The following is a 20,706-nucleotide window of genomic DNA, read 5'->3' as shown; positions in this document are numbered from 1 at the left end:
TAGTAATCATTTTTAGTTTAAAGCTTATATTTTCTGATATCAATATAGTTATGCCAGCTTTCAGTTAATTCATATCAATGAATTCACCAGTGTTTACTTAGTAGTTGCCTAGTATATCGTTTTATTAAAAATATTACTATAAAATTTATTGAAATAATTTTGAAAGTTTATTTTGTTTAAATTTTCAAGTTTCAGCTATTTATAAGGTATTTACTATGGAAATGTTTTAATATACAAAAGCAGTAGTAAAATGGCCGCTCATATACCTAATGCATGGGTTAAAATCTGATTGCCATTTGGCTTTATCTGCATCTACTTTTCATACCATGTGTTTTACATAAGCCTCATACCTTTATCACACTTAATAAGATTCATGATTCCTTAATAGTCTTCATTATCCAGTTCACATTCAAATTTCCCCAGTAAACCCAAATTGCTTGCATAGTCCTTTCTCACATTTAGTTACTTTTTCTCCAACATGCCTTTCAGTCTAGGACAGTTTATACATACCCTCAACTTTTTTCCTTGACAACATTAATGTTTTCAAGATGTCAAACGACTTGTCACATAAACTGTCCATCTTATTAACTTCAGTCTTTATGTCCTTATATTTCTATTGTATCTGCTGTAAACAGTATTCCCTGCATTCGTTTTCTAATCCAGTATAATGTTTGTCTTTTACTTGGCAAGTTTAGTGCATTTATATTTATGGTCACTATCAATATATTTGGAATGAGTTCTTCCATCTTATCTGATTATTTCCACAAATCTCACTTTTTATATGTAATGTTTCATTATTTTGTAATTGAACGGGGTGCTTTTGCTTTCTTATGTTTAGTCTACCTCATTCCGCTTTATTCCATGATTAATTTAGAGATCTATACTCCATGGGTCCACATCACATTCTGCCCAATGTGAGAGAAGGGCCTTCAAAGACTCCCCTTTAATTTTGGCCTGTGCCCCTTGAGCTTGGCAAACTTGAAAACAGGCATGAGATGTTATATCAATAGAGCTAAGATAAAACTAAAAGGAACTAACTGGGAGAAAACTATGCTTATGTCAACACTGGGGAAAGAATGAGCATAAGCTTTTCCTAGACCAGGTATGGTCCAAGCAGGAGGGAACGAGAAAGGAGCCGTTTACAAGTCCTGTCCGGGATTCCACAGACAGAAGGTCCCCAGACAACCAAGGCTGCCCAGGGAAACATTGGCAACCAGATGGAGGAGATGACTTGCCTTGTGGAGGGAAGGACAATTGGCCCCAGAAGGGAGCTTCCGAGGAGCCCACAAAAGCCCGTTTCAGGAAACTGGTCCCTTTGAACATCTGCCAAGCCCAGCTAGTAGCAGAGGCAGACCCCAAGGGACCAATCACGAATGGTCATACCTCCTTCCCTAAGCCCTCCCCAGAGGCCTCAGCAGCAGGCAGGTCAGGTGTAAGACCATCCACACCCACACTCCATAAGGTCTGAGGCAGCCTTTGTACCAGGTGACCTGGCTGCACTGGGCAGAGCTGATTGGTCTAGTGGGCCAGTGCTATCAACCAACCAGTAGACAGCTCAGTGTGGTGACTGAGCCAATCAGATTCTCTCTCAGGAACTTGTGCTAGGAGCTCAAGTCCTCACGGGGAGGGATGAAGCTGAATGGATATGGGAAGAGAAGCCACAGAAGTGGGTGTGGGGTCAGAGACTTGGGGATCATAACAAGCCCCAAGAGAAGACGCAGGATCACTGCAGGGTGGAAGTGATAAGGCAGAGAAAAGCTGTGGACAGCAGGGGAGGTTTTAAACAAGATTGGCCAGAGCATATAATTTTCATTTTGGCTGTGGTTTGGTTTGGTTTGAGCCCCACTGGACATCTACAGACTCCAGCTGCTGACTCCTGGAAGCCAGCCTGGGTCTAGTTCCAGGTCAAGCGTCCTGGTTTCCCTTGGTTCCTGTTCTTGCATATCAGTTAAGTTTCTCTGTCTCTCTTGCTGCCCACCCGTACCTACACACCTGGAAACACCCATTATGGAGATAATCAGAGCTGGACTTTGTTTCCTGCAGGTAAAGAACATAGCCCACAAATCGAAAGTGAGAGAAAATCACCTAAGAGCCAGAGCACAGGCTGGCATCAGCAGGAATGGAGGCTTGCTGCACCCTGAACAGACTTCATGCCAGGCACTTCTTGATGCATTAATCCCAATTAAATCTTTCCTTACTGGGCTTCATTTTATTCTTGTGAAAATAAACCTTATTGTAAAATAGAATGAAAACTACAATCCAAAGCAGAAACCCACTAGGCAAACAAGACCCGCTCAATGTATAAAGTCACTGCAGACAGGACTGTATAAAGTCACTGTAGACAGGACTGTATAAAGTCACTGCTTTTGTTTCTTGTTTCTTGAGAACATGACTCCAATGAGGCCCGTGGCCGCAAGGCCCACTCCTGCGATGCCAACTGCCATGATGGCATCTCTGACCTGCAAGAGAGAGCACAGTGAGTCAGACTCTGTGTCAGGAAGCTGAGAACAGACTGTATATTCAACAAGGACATCCAGCTCAGGCAGCTAGACATGCCCCTTAGCTTCCCTGACAAACTCAGGAGTCAACAAATATTGGCAGGGAAATGGGGAGAGAAGGGCAGGATGGGAAACTAATTGGTGGATGGGGCCAGCTGCCAACAAAGTACACAGGCATGAAGAGGGAAACTCCTTTGACCCTGTGAGTTTTTAAAGCAGACAGAGCCCCAGAGGGTGGCTACAGAAAGGACGAGGGAAACAAAGCCAGATGGTTGAAATCCTGGCTGGCCAACGGGGAGCTCTTGAAATAAGTGTAAAGTTGAAGAGGAATTGCTATTGAATCCTCAATAAACTCTGACCTCTGTCCTACAAATCCCTCACTTATCTTCACCCTTGCTGAATCCCCAGAGCGCAGTCCAGCCAACCATTGACCTTTGCGTGCTCTTAAATATATGACTCAACTATGAAAAAGACTAGTGATGTTATAAACTATTAAGATATCTGACTTCTATTCCTTATAATAGAAAAAAGAAAAACACACTGAGGCAAAAGTAAGAGTAAGTTCCATGGTAAAAATTGAACATATGTCAAATTTCACTCTTTCCTGAACTCCAACGAAAAATACAGTAAGTCATTAGTTTTAGGCATAATTTCACCAGGATTTAGAGAACACTGACTGCAATGAAGGCACAATGTCCCAATCAGCAAAACTGTACTTCTCCCAACTAAAAGAGCATCATAAACATGGATCAAGAAATCTCCCCTGAAACCAAACCAGGCATTTAAGCAGAATCAAGATTCCAAAAGGAAAAGATTTTCTTAATGGTTTGATGCCAAGAAATCCAATGAGACAACCTATCAGAAATCTCCATAATATAAAGGGTGAAAATGTGGACCTGGAACCCAAAATCCACATCCTTACATGACCCGCCAACTCTGCCCTTGGTACCCGAAGCACAAAGCTTGTTTAGGTTGTATATTTTGTGGCTGAAATACTCACACATGCCCAACATGAAGAACAATTTGGAAAGCTTCAGTGGTTAAAAAATATGTATCTTGGCCCTGTCCAGGCTTATCTGAGTGATAAATGTGTCCAGCAAAGCTATACGAAATTCCAGGAAATATACCAGTGTAACTAACATCACAAGGTACCCAGAACTGGCATACTTGGCAGCAGAACACATGAGGACAGAAGTTTGAATGAAGTAACTGACCTAAGTTCCACTGTCCGTCCGGAGAAGGCAATGGCACCCTACTCCAGTACTCTTGCCTGGAAAATCCCATGGGCAGAGGGGCCTGGTAGGCTGCAGTCCATGGGGTCGTGAAGAGTCGGACACGACTGAGTGACTTCCCTTTCACTTTTCACTTTCATGCATTGGAGAAGGAAATGGCAACCCACTCCAATGTTCTTGCCTGGAGAATCCCAGGGGCGGGGGAGCCTGGTGGGCTGCCGTCTATGGGGTCACACAGAGTCAGACACGACTGAAGTGACTTAGCAGCAGCAGTCCGTCAGTCTTTAGAGCTTCCTGTGAAAGGTAATTAGGCTGGCTTTATGGCACCTGTGGCTCTGTTTCCTTCTTGCTAGGGAACCTGCATATAGCCACTTGTATCCAGTGTTTTCCTTGCTAAGCTAGGCATTAGGGTGGGAGAAATGGTTTGCAGATAGTGGACTAAGAACAATAAGCCCCCAGTTCTTTACAGAACCTCATAGTGTGAGAAGAAATGCTGATGGAGCCAGTTCATACAGAAGGTACTTGGTCAAAGAAAACAATAGCCTCATTGTTTGTGCTCATGCTTTGTACAAAGTATGTCATTAAATACAAAAGTAGTAAATAGTTAGTTCTAAGGGTGCAAATTTTACAGAAAGAATAATCTTCCTGGGAGAAACAGTGCTCCCTTCAGAAGCCATTGATGATTTTCTTGTTGCAAGGCTGCTGGGTCCAGCCCAGCCACTGCGCTGAAATTGCAGGAGTTCTGAACATGAAAATAGGCTACATGGTGTGCATCAGAGGTCTTCAATCAGAATATTATGAAAAAGAAAAATTCTCCTTCATTATCTTTTTTGTCAAAGTGGGCAAACTGTAATTCTATCAGATTGCAGACAACTAGCTGCTTATGCTGAAACGTCCACTCTGAGTTAAGCCCTGGAATTGTTTCTAGGAAAAAGACAGTTTGAATGTGCTTTCTTTACTTTCAGCAATGTTGTAAGTGGATATAAGAAGGGTAATATTACTCAGAGAGCAATTGAATTTAGACTATGAGTGGTTACAAACTAAGAATGTTTATAAAATATTTGACAGCAAGCTGGCTTTAATATTTACAGTAATTTTTAAATAATGCCCTGCAATTTATCCAGGTTTATGAAACATACATATTACCATTGGCCAAATCTTCAATTTCTACTTATCTTAAAATTTTATCTGACACAGAATAGACTTCAGCCTGAGTGTGTGGCTCCTAGCTGCTTCTTTTAAAATGTACTATTCAATGTGAAGGCTTATTTACAAAAGCTTACTAAGCATACATTTCCTGAAACCTGAGTATTTTTAGGTAGGTAGATGGAAAATAGGAGAATCTGTTTTAGAATACTCGGGCATGGAAAGCACAAACTACATTTTAGGTTTAATCCATCGCTTCCCTTTCTAACTGGAAAGTTAGACGAGTCACATGTAATCTGTTGAAGGAAAATCTAGTCTGCTTTAAAGAGCTGAACACAAATAAACATAATGACCAATCAGATTCTTTTAACACAAACACAAATGTCCTCATGAGTTCAATGAAAGAGAGTTGCTGCTTTGACAGCGATTACAAAGAACACTACTGCTGGACATTGTCCGGCACCCGCTACTTCCACCCTCTCTGGTGAGATGGCACAAGTGCGGAAGCTGCATTTTAATTCGGCCACACCATGTATTATGATCGTTGCTTGCCTTGGCCAGTGATTCTCAAGGAGGGGACGGGCTTGACCTCTGGGAGATATTTGTCAATATCTATAGACATTCTGGCTCTTACACCTGGGGGTGGGAAGGCTACTGGCATCTAGAGGGTAGAAGCCACAGATGCTGCTAAACATCCTGCAATGCACAGAGCAAGTCAGGACAAGGAAGGCTTCACTTCATCGTCAATGGCCCAAAACGTTAACAGTGCTGAGGCTGAGAACCCCTCATCGAGGCCAAGAAGTGAAAGAGGAAATCTTTGGGAACAGTTCACATGGCACCTCCTCTTGCTCTGGATCCTGCTTTCGTGTTCTCTGAAGGGGGTCCAGGAGAACTGCTGATGCTTTTTGCCTTTTTCAGGTGTGTGAGTGGTGCATCAGGCTAAAGGCTCGGAAGGAAAAATGGCGTGTGTCTAGCTGGTGTTGCTTCATTTTTCAGGAAGATGTTTGTAGAAAGAATGAACAATAAACAAATATTTCTTGGTTCTTTTACTATCTCAAGATTTGGAATTGTATTTAAATGCTCTAAATGTTATTTTTGTGTACTGACAAATGTATTTTACTAGATTATGTAACAATACTGTGTTGAAATCAAATGTTCTACTTGTATGAACTTATGAATTTGTCCTTCAGTCTATTAATAACCACTAAAGGAAACTAAAAATGACACGATTAAGAGATATTTTATAAATCTACCAAATCTTCCTAATACAACACCCTTAATTCATTACTTCCCAAATGTGTACAGTAATCCCTTTTTTTATTTTATTGCTGCATAGGAGGGTGGACATTTACCTGAAGTTGAAGCTCAGGTCTAATTGGGACCTCAATTGTTATGTAGTACCACAAATTATGAAATCAGATTTATTTTAGCGTAAGTTTCTCTTTATTCTGACATCATCACTGCTACTTTTAAAATACTTCTATTATACTAAATATACCAGTAAATGTTAGTTTTCTCATTTAAAAAGATAAATAATTGGAGAACAGGAGAGAGAAGATAAGGAAATCAGAGGAGGGCTTCCCTGGTGGCTTAATAACAAAGAATCTGCCTGCCAGTACAGGAGATCCGGGTCCCGTTCCTGACCCGGGAAGATCCCATCTGCCACAGAGCAACTAAGCCCGTGCACCACAGCTATTGAGCCTGCGCTGCGAGCCCGGGAGCCTCGGCTGCTGAGCCCCTCTGCGGCAGCTACTCAAGTCCATGTGCCCGAGAGCCATGCTCCACAACAAGAGAAGCCATCGCAATCAGAAGCCCACACAGCACCGAAGACCCAGCACAGTCAGAAATGAATAAATAAAAATTTTTAGAAAAGAAAATCAGAGGAGCATTCTAGGGATACAACCTCCGGAATAAAAAAAAGAGAAAATGCAAAAAGTCCCAGAACTGAAGAATTGGGGTTTCCAGACTGAAAAGAGTTATCAAGTTCCCAATACAATTCATAAACACAGATCTATGCAAGGTTTATCATAGATAATTTTCAGAACACTGAAGATAAGGAGAAGAGTCTATAAGCTTCCAGAAAGATAAAACTGGTCACATACAAAGGCTCGAAAATCACAACAAATTCAGACTTCTCAACAAGAATAGCTTAAATGACATAACAATGGAGCAATACCTTCAAATTTGGGGCAACATTTTTTTCAGCCTAAAATTCCATCCCCAGTCAAACTATCAACCAAATGGATAAAATGAAGATATTTTCAGGCACGCAGCCTTTTTAAAATGCACTCTTTCTCAGAACCTATTCAAAGTGGTATTCCACCAAAACTAGAGAGTAATCCAAGAATGGGAAAGATGTGAGCTACAGAGGGTAAAAGCATTAATACAGGAGAAAACTGAAGGGTGTCTCTAAAGGCTGCTAGTAAAGACAGATATTAGGATGACAGTATGCATCAGATGTGGCTCAGGATAAAGGTTGTGAGGGTCATTTTCCCCAACAGACACCTGTGCTGATGCCATAATCCCCCAGATCCCTTCTGTTTGCATCACCTTTGTAACCTAATGAGGTTCCCCTCATGGACCTGCCCAATGACTTTCCCAGAAGGAGGCTCTTATAAACTGTCAGAGAAGTTGACACCAGACTGTGACCCAGAGATTCTGGAACTCTTCACCAAACATTGGCAGTATTACCCTGTCCATACCTAGGTAGGGGTGTACTTGATATTCCTCGATTTTTATATGAATCACCTTTCACATTCACATATACATACTTATATATTTATTGCATATATGTACATATATAGGGATGAACTAATCAGCATGCAGGTCAGTGTAGTAAACACCGCTGGTTATCAGCAGTATGAGGAAGAAGGCTGAGCATGATCCTTGCTGGTGAATGCCTCCTAAGGATGTCACTGTGGCCCAGACAGGCCAGTGGACAAGACATTGGGTGAACCAAGAGAAAGAATGAAAATGAGGGCCATTATGACTACTTCAACTGCCACGATTTATTAAGAGAATTTTCTTAGTTGCCACTATGCTAAGCATAAGGATGCTCTTACCTAATTCACACAGTAACCCTCCGAGATCAATATCATCACTTGTACTTTACCAAATGGTGACCCACTCGAGTATTCTTTCCTGGAAAATCCCATTGACAGAGGAGCCTAATGAGCTACAGCCCATGCGGTCACAAGAGTCTGACACGACTGAGAGACTAAACCGCCAAGAGTGGTATTTAACCTGAGAGAACTTCAATCAATCCCCAAGGTCATAAAGCTGACAAAAGGCAGAACTCACATCCAGCCTGGGTCTGCCTGACTCCAGAAAGCCACACTCTCGACCACCACACGCCCATGAAGAGACCAAATCTCAAAATGTTATAAAGTAATGAATATCAACAACCTGATGGATCTTAACCTCACCTTTCCTCAAAAGAAACAGAAAAATCATACTCTTTTCCATCAACTGATATCTGACCCAATGACAGTCAACCAATCGGTAGCCAGCTCAGTGTGGTGAGTGAGCCAATCAGATTCTCTCTCAGGAGCCTGTGCTAGGAGCTCCTCTCAGACCAGGGGTAAGGCTGGAGCTGAGCAGATATGGGAAGAGACACCACAGGAGTGGGTGTGGGATCAGAGACTTGGGGGCCGTGACAAGTCCCAAGAAGAGAGGACGCAGGATCACTGCAGGGTGGAAGTGATAAGGCAGAGAAAAGCTGTGGAGAGCAGGGGAGGTTTTAAACAAGACTGGCCAGACCATATAATTTTCATTTTGGCTGTGGTTTTGTTTGGTTTCAGCCCCACTGGACATATACAGACTACAGCTGCTGACTCCTAGAAGCTGGCCTGGGTCTAGTTCCAGGTCCAAGGGTCCTGATTGCCCTTGGTTCCTGTTCTTGCATATCAGTCGGGTTTGTCTGTCTCTCTTGCTGCCCACCTGTACCGACACGACTGGAAACACCCATTACTTGAGATAACCAGAGCTGGACTTTGTTTCCTGCAGGCAAAGAACACTGCCCACAAATCGAAAGTGAGAGAAAATCACCAAAGAGCCAGACACAGCCCTGACATCAGCAGGAACAGAGCCTCACTGCAATCTCAACAGACTCCAGCCAGGCAGTTCTTGATGCATGTCCCCCAGTAAAATCCTCCCTTATTGGGTTTTGTTTTTATTATTATAAGAAAAAATGAAATCCACAAACCATACCAGAAACTGATAGCTTATGATGTTTGGTATCGAATTTGTGGTCTTCAAAGGAGATTTAACTCCAGGACCAAAGATGCAGTCTCAGTCACTCAGAGCTTTGTGCAGCAAAGATTTTTATTTAACATAAAAGGACAGAGAAAGCTTCTGACATAGATGTCAGAAGGGGGTAGAAAGAGTACCCACCTCACTAGTTTAAGCAGGGCATTATATACTTTTCAACTGGCTGCTGAGAATAGATAAAATCAATGTCTCAAGATTGGGAAAGTTTTATCCAGACCCTCTCCCACAGCCTGATAGCCCTATTCACTATCAGATAACATTGGCCCAAGACTAGTCTGGTAGAATGGGTTTCAAGCACTCTGTCCCTGGGAGAGATGTGTTATGGTTGTGTAAGCAGTGAGGAAACAGGTTCCCAGGCACCATTTGGTACAGTTATAATGACTGACATAGAGACATAGAGTCTGAGAAAAACATACCCAGGAGTAAGATATAATCTGCTAAAAAGGCCAGTTTTCAAATGAAATAGACTGTTGCAAAATGAACACAGAGCTTTTAAAAATAGCCCATCCTTGGAAAGATATATCATAGCTCACAGGTCCTACAAGACTAAGGCAAAAGAATAAGAAAAAGAAGGAAAGTTTACTTCCTCCTTAAAGGGGCCTTGGACTGCCTATCAACGTGCCTGTTAACTCTCTCAAAACTGTCTAGCAAAACAAGACGCCCCTCAATGTCTAAAGCCACTGCTGACAAGACACTCCCTTCAGGTCATTAATTTTGCTTCTTGTTTCTTGAGAACATGGCTCCAGCGAATAGGGCTATCAGGCCCACTCCAGAGATGGTAGCTGCTGTGACAGCATCTCTGGCCTGCAAGAGAGAGGAGAGTGAGTCAGACTCTGTGTCAGTAAGCTGAATACAGACTGTACATTCAACAAAGATGTCCAGCTCAGGGGGCTTCATGTGCCTCATAGCCTCCTTGACAAACTCAGGAGTCAACAAATATTGGCAGGGAAATGCAGAGAGGAGGGCAGCAGGAGGAAGGAATCTGTGAATGGGGCAGCTGGCTAATGACATACACAGGCCTGAAGAGGGAGACTCCCTTCAGCCTGCGGGTTTTTAAAGCAGACAGATCCCCAGAGGGTGATTGTGGACAGGACAGGGAGATGAGGCCAGATGGTTGAAATCCTGGCTGATCAACAGGGAGCCCTTGAGATATGTATAAGGTTGAAGAGGAATTGCTATTGAATCCTCAGGGAACTCTGACCTGGGTCCTATCAGAGCCCTCACTTGTCTTGATCTTTGCTTTATGCCCAGTGCCCAGACCTGCCAGGTGCCAAGTGCTCTCTGCACGTTCTTCAATAAATGACTCAACTATGAAAAACAGTGGTGATGTTATACTTTAAATTATTAAGATATCTTACTTATATTGCTTGTACTAGAAAAAAAAAAGAAACCTGCAAAAGAAAGAGTAAGTTTCAGGGTAAAAACAGAACAGGTATCAAATTTCACTGCTTCCTGAACTCCAAACAAAAATAAAGTAAGACATTAGTTTTAGGCATAATTCCACTAGGACTCAGAGAACAGTAAAGGCTAAGGCAGCTGTGGAAAAAGCTGAATATTAATCCTAAATACAGTAAGTCCCCTACATACTAACCTGGTCAGTTCTGAGGGCACGTTCTTAAGTCCCATTTGTTTGTAAGTCCAACAAAGTTAGCTTAGGTCCCCAAGTAACACAATCAACTATACAGCACTGTACTGTAAAAGATTTATAGTACTTTTCATACAAAAAATACATAAAAAACAAAAAGAATAAAGAACACATTCTTTTTTTACTTCAACTAAAATTCTTTATTATGACACTCAAAGATACTTATTGAAAGTGAAAGCATTAGCTGATCAGTTGTGTCTGATTCTTTGCTACCTCATGGACTTCAGCCTGCCAGGCTTCTCTATCCATGGAATTCTCCAGGCAAGAATACTGGAGTAGGTTGCCACTCCCTTCTCAAGGGAGGCTTTCTAACCCAGGGATTGAACGTCAGTGTCCAGCATTGAATGCAGATTCTTTACCATCTGAGCCATCCTTTTAATAGGGTTCTCATATATTTTTTTAAAAAAAGATTTACTCATTGATTTTTGGCTCACTGGGTCTTCACTGCTGTGTTCAGCCTTTCTTGAGTTGCAGGAAGTGGGGGCTCCCTTTGTTGTGGAGCATAAGCTCTAGAACTTGGACTCAGTAGTTTTGGGCTCAGCAGTAGTGGCACAAGGGCTTAGTTACCTCACCTCAAGTGGGATCCTCTTGGACCAGGTTTTGAACCTGTGTCCCTTGCATTGGCAGGTGTATTCTTTACTGCTGGAACCACCAGGGATGTCCCTCTCATATATTTTTAATCTCACAGTATAGTACTTTGAAAAGTACAGTGGTGAAGAACAACAGCTGGCATCCAGGGGCTGGTGTCACGTGAACAGGCAAGAAGAGTTACTGACTGGAGGAGGGAGAGGGGGTGGGAGGTGGTGGAACGGAAGGATCGTCAGCAATAGGAGATGGAGGGCAAGCTTCAGTGTCACTCCTTCCTGACTTTGCTGGAACACAAGTTCGCATTTTGAAAGTTCAAAACTCAAATGTTTATATGTCAGGGGCTAACAGTGTACATCACTTCATGGGAAATAGATGGGGAAACAGTGGAAACAGTGTCAGACTTTATTTTTTGGGCCCCAAAATCACTGCAGATGGTGACTGCAGCCATGAAATTAAAAGACACTTACTCCTTGGAAGGAAAGTTATGACCAACCTAGATGGCATATTAAAAAGCAGGGACATTACTTAGCTAACAAGGGTCCATCTAGTGAAGACTATGGTTTTTCCAGTAGTCGTGTATGGATGTGAATTGGACTGTGGAGAAATCTGAGCACCGAAGAATTGATGCTTTTGAACTGTGGTGTTGGAGAAGACTCTTGAGCGTCCCTTGGACTGCAGGGAGATCCAACCAGTCCATCCTAAAGGAGATCAGCCCTGGGATTTCTTTGGAAGGAATGATGCTTAAGCTGAAAGTCCAGTACTTTGGCCACCTCATGCGAAGAGTTGACTCATTGGAAAAGACTCTGATGCTGGGAGGGACTGGGGGCAGAGGGAGAAGGGGACGACCGAGGATGAGATGGCTGGATGGCATCACGGACTCAATGGACGTGAGTTTGAGTGAACTCCGGGAGTTGGTCATGGACAGGGAGGCCTGGCGTGCTGCGATTCACGGGATCACCAAGAGTCAGACACGACTGAGCGACTGAACTGAACTGAACTGAACTGTGTACAACAGAATCCCTGAAAAATATCACATACTGACATCACCAGGTACTACTGGAAGTGGGTGAAAGAGAGAGAGAGCTGAGGCCCCTCCCTAACTGCAAAGAAAATCAGAAGATTTGGGGGTCTGAAAACAAAAGCGCAAGTGAGGGTGTGGGTATCATACCTCCAAAAAGGGATTGAGAGGCCATACATATGCGAAATGGAGGCTCATGGCCTTCCCGTCCCCTCTGCTCCCAGTACTTTACCCTCTGCATAAGAGTCAGGAAAACTCTTCTGGGGAATCGGACTGGCCCAAATGGAAACAATGAAAGGTACCAATATGAGGGTTCCCACTCTACTCTGAAGTGAACCTCAAAGTCAACAAGCCACTGCCCTCTCTGAGCTCACTCCTCAAGCCCCCTACTCTTAATCATGAGCCCACAATCCAGATGTACCAGACATCTAGCTGCTGCTGCTACTGCTGCTACTGCTAAGTCACTTCAGTCGTGTCCAACTCTGTGCGACCCCATAGGCGGAAGCCCGCCAGGCTCCGCCATCCCTGGGATGCTCCAGGCAAGAACACTGGAGTGGGTTGCCATTACCTTCTCCGAGGCATGAAAGTGAAAATGAAAGTGAAGTCGCTCAGTCATGTCCAACGCTTTGCGACCCCATGGACTGCAGCTTACCAGGCTCCTCTGCGCATGGGATTTTCCAGGCAAGAGTACTGGAATGGAGTGCCATTGCCTTCTCCAAGACATCTAGCAGGACCTTTGAAATAGGAGACAGAGAGCAAAACAAAAAGGAAAAAGCAATCTGGAGAAAGAAAAGATAACATCTTTTTAAAAACTGTCTTTAGAGAATAGAATGTATACAGTAAAGAAGAGGGACTTCCTGGTGGCCCAGTGGTAAAGAATCCGCCTGGCAATTCAGGATCCCTAGGTTGGGAAGATCCCCTGGAGAAGGCACTCCAGGATTCTTGCCTGGGAAATCCCATGGACAGAGGCACCTGGTGGGCTATGGCTCATGGGCTGCAAAAGAATAAACTATGACTTAGTGACTAAACAACAACATATATAAAGAAGAACACAGTGCTATTAAAAATAACGGAATGTTGAGAGAAAAAAGCAATTCTCAGAAAATAAAAATATGCTGGAAATTACAAACTCAATAGACATTTTAGAGATAAAGTTGGGAAATCTCTCAGAAGGAACAGCAGAAAAGATGAAGCTATAGAAAACAGCTTCCAAAGGTAAAAATGAAGGAAAATCCAGTCAGTATAACATTTGAATAATAAACTTTCCAGAAAGAGGGACTAGAGGAAACTCAGAGGGGAAGCAAGTGTGAAATAACTCATGAAAATTTACTAGGACCAAAGGGTATATGTTTTCAGATTGAAATGGTGCTTTGAGGATAAAAGCAGACCTATGCCAAGGCACGTTAGTGTGAGACTTTAGAACTGGGTAAAGACAAGACATTACATCTTCTAGAGCAGGAGAGAAAAACAGGAAACCGAGAAAAGATCAGGAATCAGAATCACTCTCCATTTCATCATAGCAATGCTGGAAGCAAGAAGACAATGGAAGAATGCCCTCAAACTCTTACAGTAAAACAATTTCTAACCTAGAATTACATACCTATGTGCTTAGTGGTTCAGTCATGTCCAACTCTTTGCAACCCTATGGACTATAGCCCACCAGGCTCCTCTGTCCATGGAGAATCTCCAAGCAAGAATACTAGAATGGGTTGCCATGCCCTTCTCCTCCAAGGGATCTTCCCAACCTAGGGATTGAACCCAGGCTTCCCACATTGCAGGCAGATTCTTTACTGTCTGAGCCACCAGGGAAGCCCAAGAATACTACAGTAGGTAGTCTATCCCTTTTCCAGAGGATCTTCCTGACCCAGGAATCAAACCAGGGTCTCCTGCATTTCAGGAGGATTCTTTACTAGTTGAGCTACCATGGAAGCCCTGGAATTCTATACCTATACAGACTATTATTTCAAGTGGGAGGGTAAACTGAAAAATAATTCAGACATATAGGATCTCAAAAAAAATTCTCCTTCCATGCATCCTTTTTTAAGAAGCTGCTGAAGGAGTTTCCACCACAAGAAATGTGTAAACCAAGACAGGGCTTCCCAGGTGACTCATTGGTAAAGAATCCACCTGCCAAAGCAGGAGACATGGGTTTGGTCCCTGGATTGAGAAGATCCTCTGGAGAAGGAAATGGAACCCCCTCCAGTATTCTTGCCTGGGAAATCTCATGGGCAGAGGGGCCTGGAGGGCTGAAGTCCATGGTGTTGGAAAAGAGTCAGACTCAATTTAGCTATTCAACAATAACAACAAACGAAGAAAGAGGACATGAGATACGGAAGATGGTGCTCTGGTGCAGGAGACAATAGAGGGAAATCTTTCTAGAATAACAGCAAGAGGAGCTCCCAGGGCATTAACTGTACCCAGTGTAAAGAGTAACTGGTAGGCAGAAAAATAGCCCCCAAAGATGCCTAGGTCTTAATCCCATAATATGTCCTCATTCCTAATACTTGTAAATACATTATGCTACATGGAGACAGAGGATTGAGATTGCAGATAGAATTAAGGTTGCTAATCAATTTACCTTAGAATAGGAAGATTATTCTGGATTTCCAGGTAAGCCCAATATAATCACACAGTTTCTGATGGAAGCGGGAAGGAGTAGAGTCAGTATCGCAGTGAAACAATGGGAGAGAGACTCAACCAGCCATTTCTAACTTTGGAGATGAAAGGGAGCCACAAGCCAAGGAATGCAGGCAGCCTCTTGAAGCTGGAAAAGACTAGAAAACAGGTTCTCTGTGAGAGCCTCTAGAAAAGAATACAGCCTTGCTGACACCTTGATTTTAGCTCAGTGAGACCTGTTTCAGACTTCTGACCTCCTGAACTATAAGACAATACATTTGTGTTGTGTTAAGCCACTGAATTTCTGGCCATGTGTTACAGCAGCCACAGGTACTCATAAAGCAATCAATTCAAGTTCAAGCCTGGCATGTAGAGTGAACTGTTGTCACCATTATCCTACATATCTTAAGGCAACTTCTGGGGGATGTGGCCTGGCTGAGTAAGAGAAACAGCAGAGAAATAAGAAACTAAGAGACCACGGAGCTAGGAACACGCTGAGAACCCACCTGGTCGCTGCGGGGGACCCCATAGCACAGCTCATTGACGAAATGCTCACAGTTCTGGCTGTTCAGGCTGTAGCACAACTCCCAGCCCACCAGCTGCTCCACCCGCTGGATGATTTTGCTGGGAGGAAATGGCTTGTACTTGTCATCATGCTTGTTGTTGACCCTGTACGGATCTCCCCCAACCACATCACACAGCCGCTTCTTGTTTACTATGGCCCCATCAGCCACTGAAGACATGATACTGGACCCACCAGCTCCTGAGATTCTGCCTGTGGATACAGGATGAGGAACATGATTGGTCCTGGGCTGGCCCCCAGCCTAGCATCCACCACATCCACAAGGGGATGAGCAGATGAGTCAGGGTCAGACCTATGTGACTTTGGATAAGACCCTTGTGGTCTCTGGTCCGCGGTCTTATCTGAAATGAGGAATGAAGTTCCATAATTTGTTGTGATATTTTTAACCTAGAGAAGTTGGCCTTGCACATCCTGTGACACCCCAGTGGCCCTCTTGATTGTGCAAATACAGGCTCTGAGCACACCCACCTCCCTGGGAGAATAGAGTGTGAGTTTTTTGTGATTCCGCCAAGACTCCACTTCCCTGACATACGCAAAGCTGATTGCTCCAGAAAAGGTGGATGGCTTTGGGGAACGGATCCCATTCTTGATGTGTCAAGGTATCTCATTGTGGTTTAATTTGTATTTGCCTAGGCAGCTAAAGATGTTGAGCATCTTTTCATGTGCTAATTTTCCATCTGTTTGTTCTCTCAGAAGTGCTGTCCCCTTCTCTATTTTCTGGAATTTTATAAAAATTGGGACTCTTTCTTTAAACTGTTCATGAAATTTGCTGGGGAAGCAATCTTACCTGGATATTTCCATTCGGGAGATTTTTTAATTAAAAATTCAATTCCCCTAACTGGACATAGAAATAGACCGTGTATCTATTTTATCTTGGGTTGCTTTTGAGAGTTTGTGTTTTTCAAAACATTGGTCCATTTAATCTGGATTTCATATATATGCACAACTATGCTATATTTGTTTTGCTCTTTCTGACTACCTTACTCTGTAAAACAGGTTCTAGGTTCATCCACCTCACTACAACTGACTCAAATTCGTTCCTTTTTATGGCTGAGTAATCTTCCATTGTACCTATGTACCCTATCTTCTTCATCCATTCATCTATCAATGAATATCTAGGTTGCTTCCATATCCTGGCTATTATAAATAGTGCTGCAATGAACACTGGGGTGCATGTGTCTTCTTGAATTGTGGTTTTCTCAGAGCATATGCCCAGTAGTGGGGTTGTTGGGTCATATGGTAATTTTATTCCTAATTTGTCAAGGAATCTTCATACTGTTCTCCATAGTGGCTGTAACAATCTACATTTAATCTTAGTCATCAAATGTAATACATACATAGAGTGCATAATATGATTTTCTTATCTCTTCAATGTCTGTGGGGTCTTTAGTGAAAACCCTTCTTTCATTTCTGATATTGGTCATTTGAATCTTTTTCCCTTTTTTTCTTTGTCAGTGTCACTAGAGTTTTACCAATTTAATTGGTATTTTCAGAAAAACATTTTTGATACTATTGATTTTCTCTGCTGTTTTCTGTTTCCAACTTTATAGATTTCTGCCCTTATGTTTTTTAATTCCTTCTTTTTACTTGCTTTGGTTTATTTTGCACTTTTTTTCTAATTTCTTCAGTTGAAAGCTCAGAGTACTGATTTTAAACTTTTCTTCCTTTCTAGTATAAGCATTTAAGACGATACATTTTTGTCTCAGCACTTTACCTATACCACACAAAATTTGATATTTTATGTTTGCATTTTTGTTCCTTTTAAAATATTTGCTAATGTCCATTGAGACTTCCTGCCAGAAGACCCTAGCAGGCTATAGGCCACGGGATCGGAAAGAGTCGGACACGACCAAGAGTTGGACAGGACTGACATTTAGACAGAAAATCCTTCCTTGCTTTCAGGGACCAGATGGACTGCATTCTTGTCTAATAGCCACTTTGAAAACATCTCAGCCAGATCTCCAGGTATAGCGTTTGGCCTGCCTGCCCTAGAAAAACCAGATGAACATGAACCTAAGCCATCTGTCTCGCATAGAGTGGCTTCTTTGGGGAGAGGGGGTGATGCTTAATCTTCATCACGTGATGGGCAACCAGGACGGTGCAGCACTTGTCTTGGGCACCAGCCCCCACCCCTGCTGAGACATAGGAAAGGAGGGAGGGTCCTGGGACTGTGTTGGCTGAGTCCGTGTTCACTCAGGTGTACCTTCGTATCCCTGGGGCTGTGCAGATGTGTTTCTTCACGTGTGTACTCATGACACAGCATGCACAGCATCTCCCCAACATGTCCCAGCACCAGGCCCACCCAGGGCAATGCTGGGCAGTCAGTCTGTGGACAGACCCTCAAGCCCACCACCCTGTGCTCATGGTGTCTGTGGCCTCACTGAGCCCCATCTTTGGGCCCCTCCTGCCCTCAGGATGCCCTTCTCTCATAGCTGATGTCTTGAGAGATGCAAGTTGGAGAAATCTTAATGTGACCCAACAGGTAGTTCGGCCAGGGACCAGAACCTTGTGGGATCACACAGCTGTCAGCAATGGGGTGGACACCTGCCACATGGCCCTTCCACCCACACAACAACCTGACAAGGGAGCATCATCCCATTGTGGAGACACAGGAACCAGGGTTCCCAGAGGGCAATGCCCTGCTCAAGGTCACTTGTGCCAAGAGGCCAAGCCGGGCCTTTGCCCACATCTCCCACTAGGCACCCCACAGTCCTGCCTGACTCCCTTTCCGCACCCCATTCCTCATGGTCTGTGTTCCACCCCAGGGCACCCCAGCTGCAAAAATGAATCATTTTTCTGTTCCTGCTACATTCCTGATCTGGGGAATGATATCCCCTATTCCAACCCCTCTTCCAGCTTTCCTAGTCCCCAGAGAGGGCCACCCTAAGTCCTCCATCTCCCTAACACAACCTTTCCTTCTGCCCTACCCTCACCCCCACCCCTGCCACCTGCATCCAACCACAAAGTCCAGTCACTGATGAGAAACATCTTCCTTTAGTGCATTTGGACATCACCAGGAAATAATGTGCCCCTTGAGGCTGCTGCAGCCATGGTGACCAGGCAGGGTGTCACTGGGGACACAGCACCAGCACGATGGAAAACCCTAGGTCCTTAGTGGCCTCGACGAGCTACTGAAATGGATCTGAGTCGCTGGCCTCTGTCTTCCTGTTACAGAGTCAGTGACTGTCCAGGCTGTCAAAACCTGTTTTAGTTAAGTTCTGCTTCTTGCAGCCAAACACATCCTACAGGGGCATCGAGGTCCTGGGTCCCACACGCCATGAGGCACCCACCTCCTGAAGGCTTGTCCCATGCAGTGCAACACCCCTACTGGCCCACCCCATGGCTTCTGTCCCAGTATTTCCTAGAGTCATTACAATGGCCTAGAAGGTGTACTGGGGGTTGGCACCTCTGAGCCTCTAAATAACCCTCTTCCTGGAGTAGGAACAGTCGTCCAGGATTTTGTTGGAAGAGACCTTGGATTTCTCAAGCAAGGCCAGATGATAGCATCGGCCTCCTACTCTACTTCCAGGAGGCTTTAAAGTCCCCGCGATTTTACGTTTTGAGGTAGGTAATCATTGACCTTTCCACTTAAAGGAAATCATAGTCTCCCTTTAAAAAGAAAAAGCTTACACCTTCGTACTTTTTTAGAAGAAAAGCGAAAGTGAAATTCTTAGCTTTGATATAAAAGCTGGTGTGAGAGCAGCAAGATTGCAGTACTGCTCTGGCTTGCGATGGCTTCGGTAAGTCCCCTGAAACTCCCCACCACTGACTCCAAATGAGAGGGCAGCTCCCCCCCTGTAAAGGCCGGGTCTTGCTCTTCCCAGAGCCTGTCTGGAGAAGGCTTTCATAGGAAAATATATAGGTTGTTTAAAACTCCCTTTTCCTGCTGGAACCGCGAGGTCTTGGGGCAGAGTGAGATTCCTGACTGCACCCAGCGCAGTGGGGGGTAGGGACTTCCATGGGGAGGAGTGGTGGGTTGTTCTGGGGGCCGTGGGGAGGAAGCTGGGGTGGCAGCGTAGGGGGCAACCCTGGGGCAAGGGAGATGAGTGCATCCCACCTCCTCTGCCTCCTCCGTCATCCAAGGCATCAGTCCTGCTGCAGAGAATGCACTTGCATTTCAGCGATCTGTTCCTGAAAAGCTCTCTCCCAAGCAGCCAGAGTTTCTGAATGAGAGAAGTTTCAGTGGTGGGGCAGGCTCCTTTCCTAGTGTGCAGCTGGAAAGGAACAAGCCAGATTCCTGCCATTACTGAAAATCAACCAATTCTAGGAAGTGGTGTCATATTTCTCAGGAGAGGAGGCAACAAGCCTCACGCTGAGCTACTCCGTGCCTGGCTCCTGGCCCATTTCCTTTCCAAGTAGAGACACACCTTATGTTCTGCCTTTTCCCTGTCTGCTGTTGCCAGTACCCCGGCCGTGGTCTTAGACATCTGGGATTACTTAGGGATGGAGTGAACAGTCCATCTATATGTTTGCCAGATGGAGACAGGAAGTGGGCTGGGGGTGGGTGTTCAAGGGTCAGAGGGAGTCACAGAAGCAGGAATGGGGCTGCCCCGGACAAAGTCAGTTGATGGGAGATGAGGAGGCGCTGAATTCAGAGACAAATTTTAGGGTCAGCCTTTTCAGTTGGACATGAACTTGAGAAAGAAAGGGGAGGTGAGATGAGTCCAAGTATCTCTGTAGATAATTTTGCTGCTGGGTATATATATATATATATATATATTTGCAAGCTTGTTTCTCTGTATAGTTCTCTTTTCATTGGTTATTCAGAAGTGTGTTGTTCAGCCTCCATATGTTGGAATTTTTAATAGTTTTTCTCCTGTAATTGAGACCTAATCTTCATGCATTGTGGTCAGAAAAGATGCTTGGAATGACTTCGATTTTTTTGAATTTGTCAAGGTCACCCATCCCCTTTTATTGGTATTTGCCTGGGACACAGTGAACTCCTCGAGTCTGTGTACCTACTGGCTGCTTATTATTTGACTACATAGTTCACTTCAGTTCAGTCGCTCAGTCATGTCCGACTCTTTGCGACCCCATGAATCGCAGCACGCCAGGCCTCCATAACTATCACCAACTCCTGGAGTCCACTCAAACTCAAGTCCATCAAGTCT

General features: G+C 44.1%; 1 protein-coding gene across 1 annotated transcript; it reads right to left on the bottom strand.

The window, feature by feature from the left end:
* Nucleotides 1-2,357: 2,357 nt before the first annotated feature.
* On the bottom strand, nt 2,358-15,755 carry LOC138083418 (phospholipase A and acyltransferase 3-like). Its single transcript, XM_068977309.1, has 2 exons — nt 15,519-15,755; nt 2,358-2,459 (listed from the first exon to the last, which is right to left on the bottom strand). Exons 1-2 carry the CDS (start codon nt 15,753-15,755, stop codon nt 2,358-2,360), a joined length of 339 nt encoding a protein of 112 aa, XP_068833410.1.
* Nucleotides 15,756-20,706: the final 4,951 nt, after the last annotated feature.

This window comes from Capricornis sumatraensis, chromosome 8 (genome assembly GCF_032405125.1).
Source record: "Capricornis sumatraensis isolate serow.1 chromosome 8, serow.2, whole genome shotgun sequence".
Classification (NCBI taxonomy): domain Eukaryota; kingdom Metazoa; phylum Chordata; class Mammalia; order Artiodactyla; family Bovidae; genus Capricornis; species Capricornis sumatraensis.
This window is presented reverse-complemented; position numbering and strand designations above follow the sequence as displayed.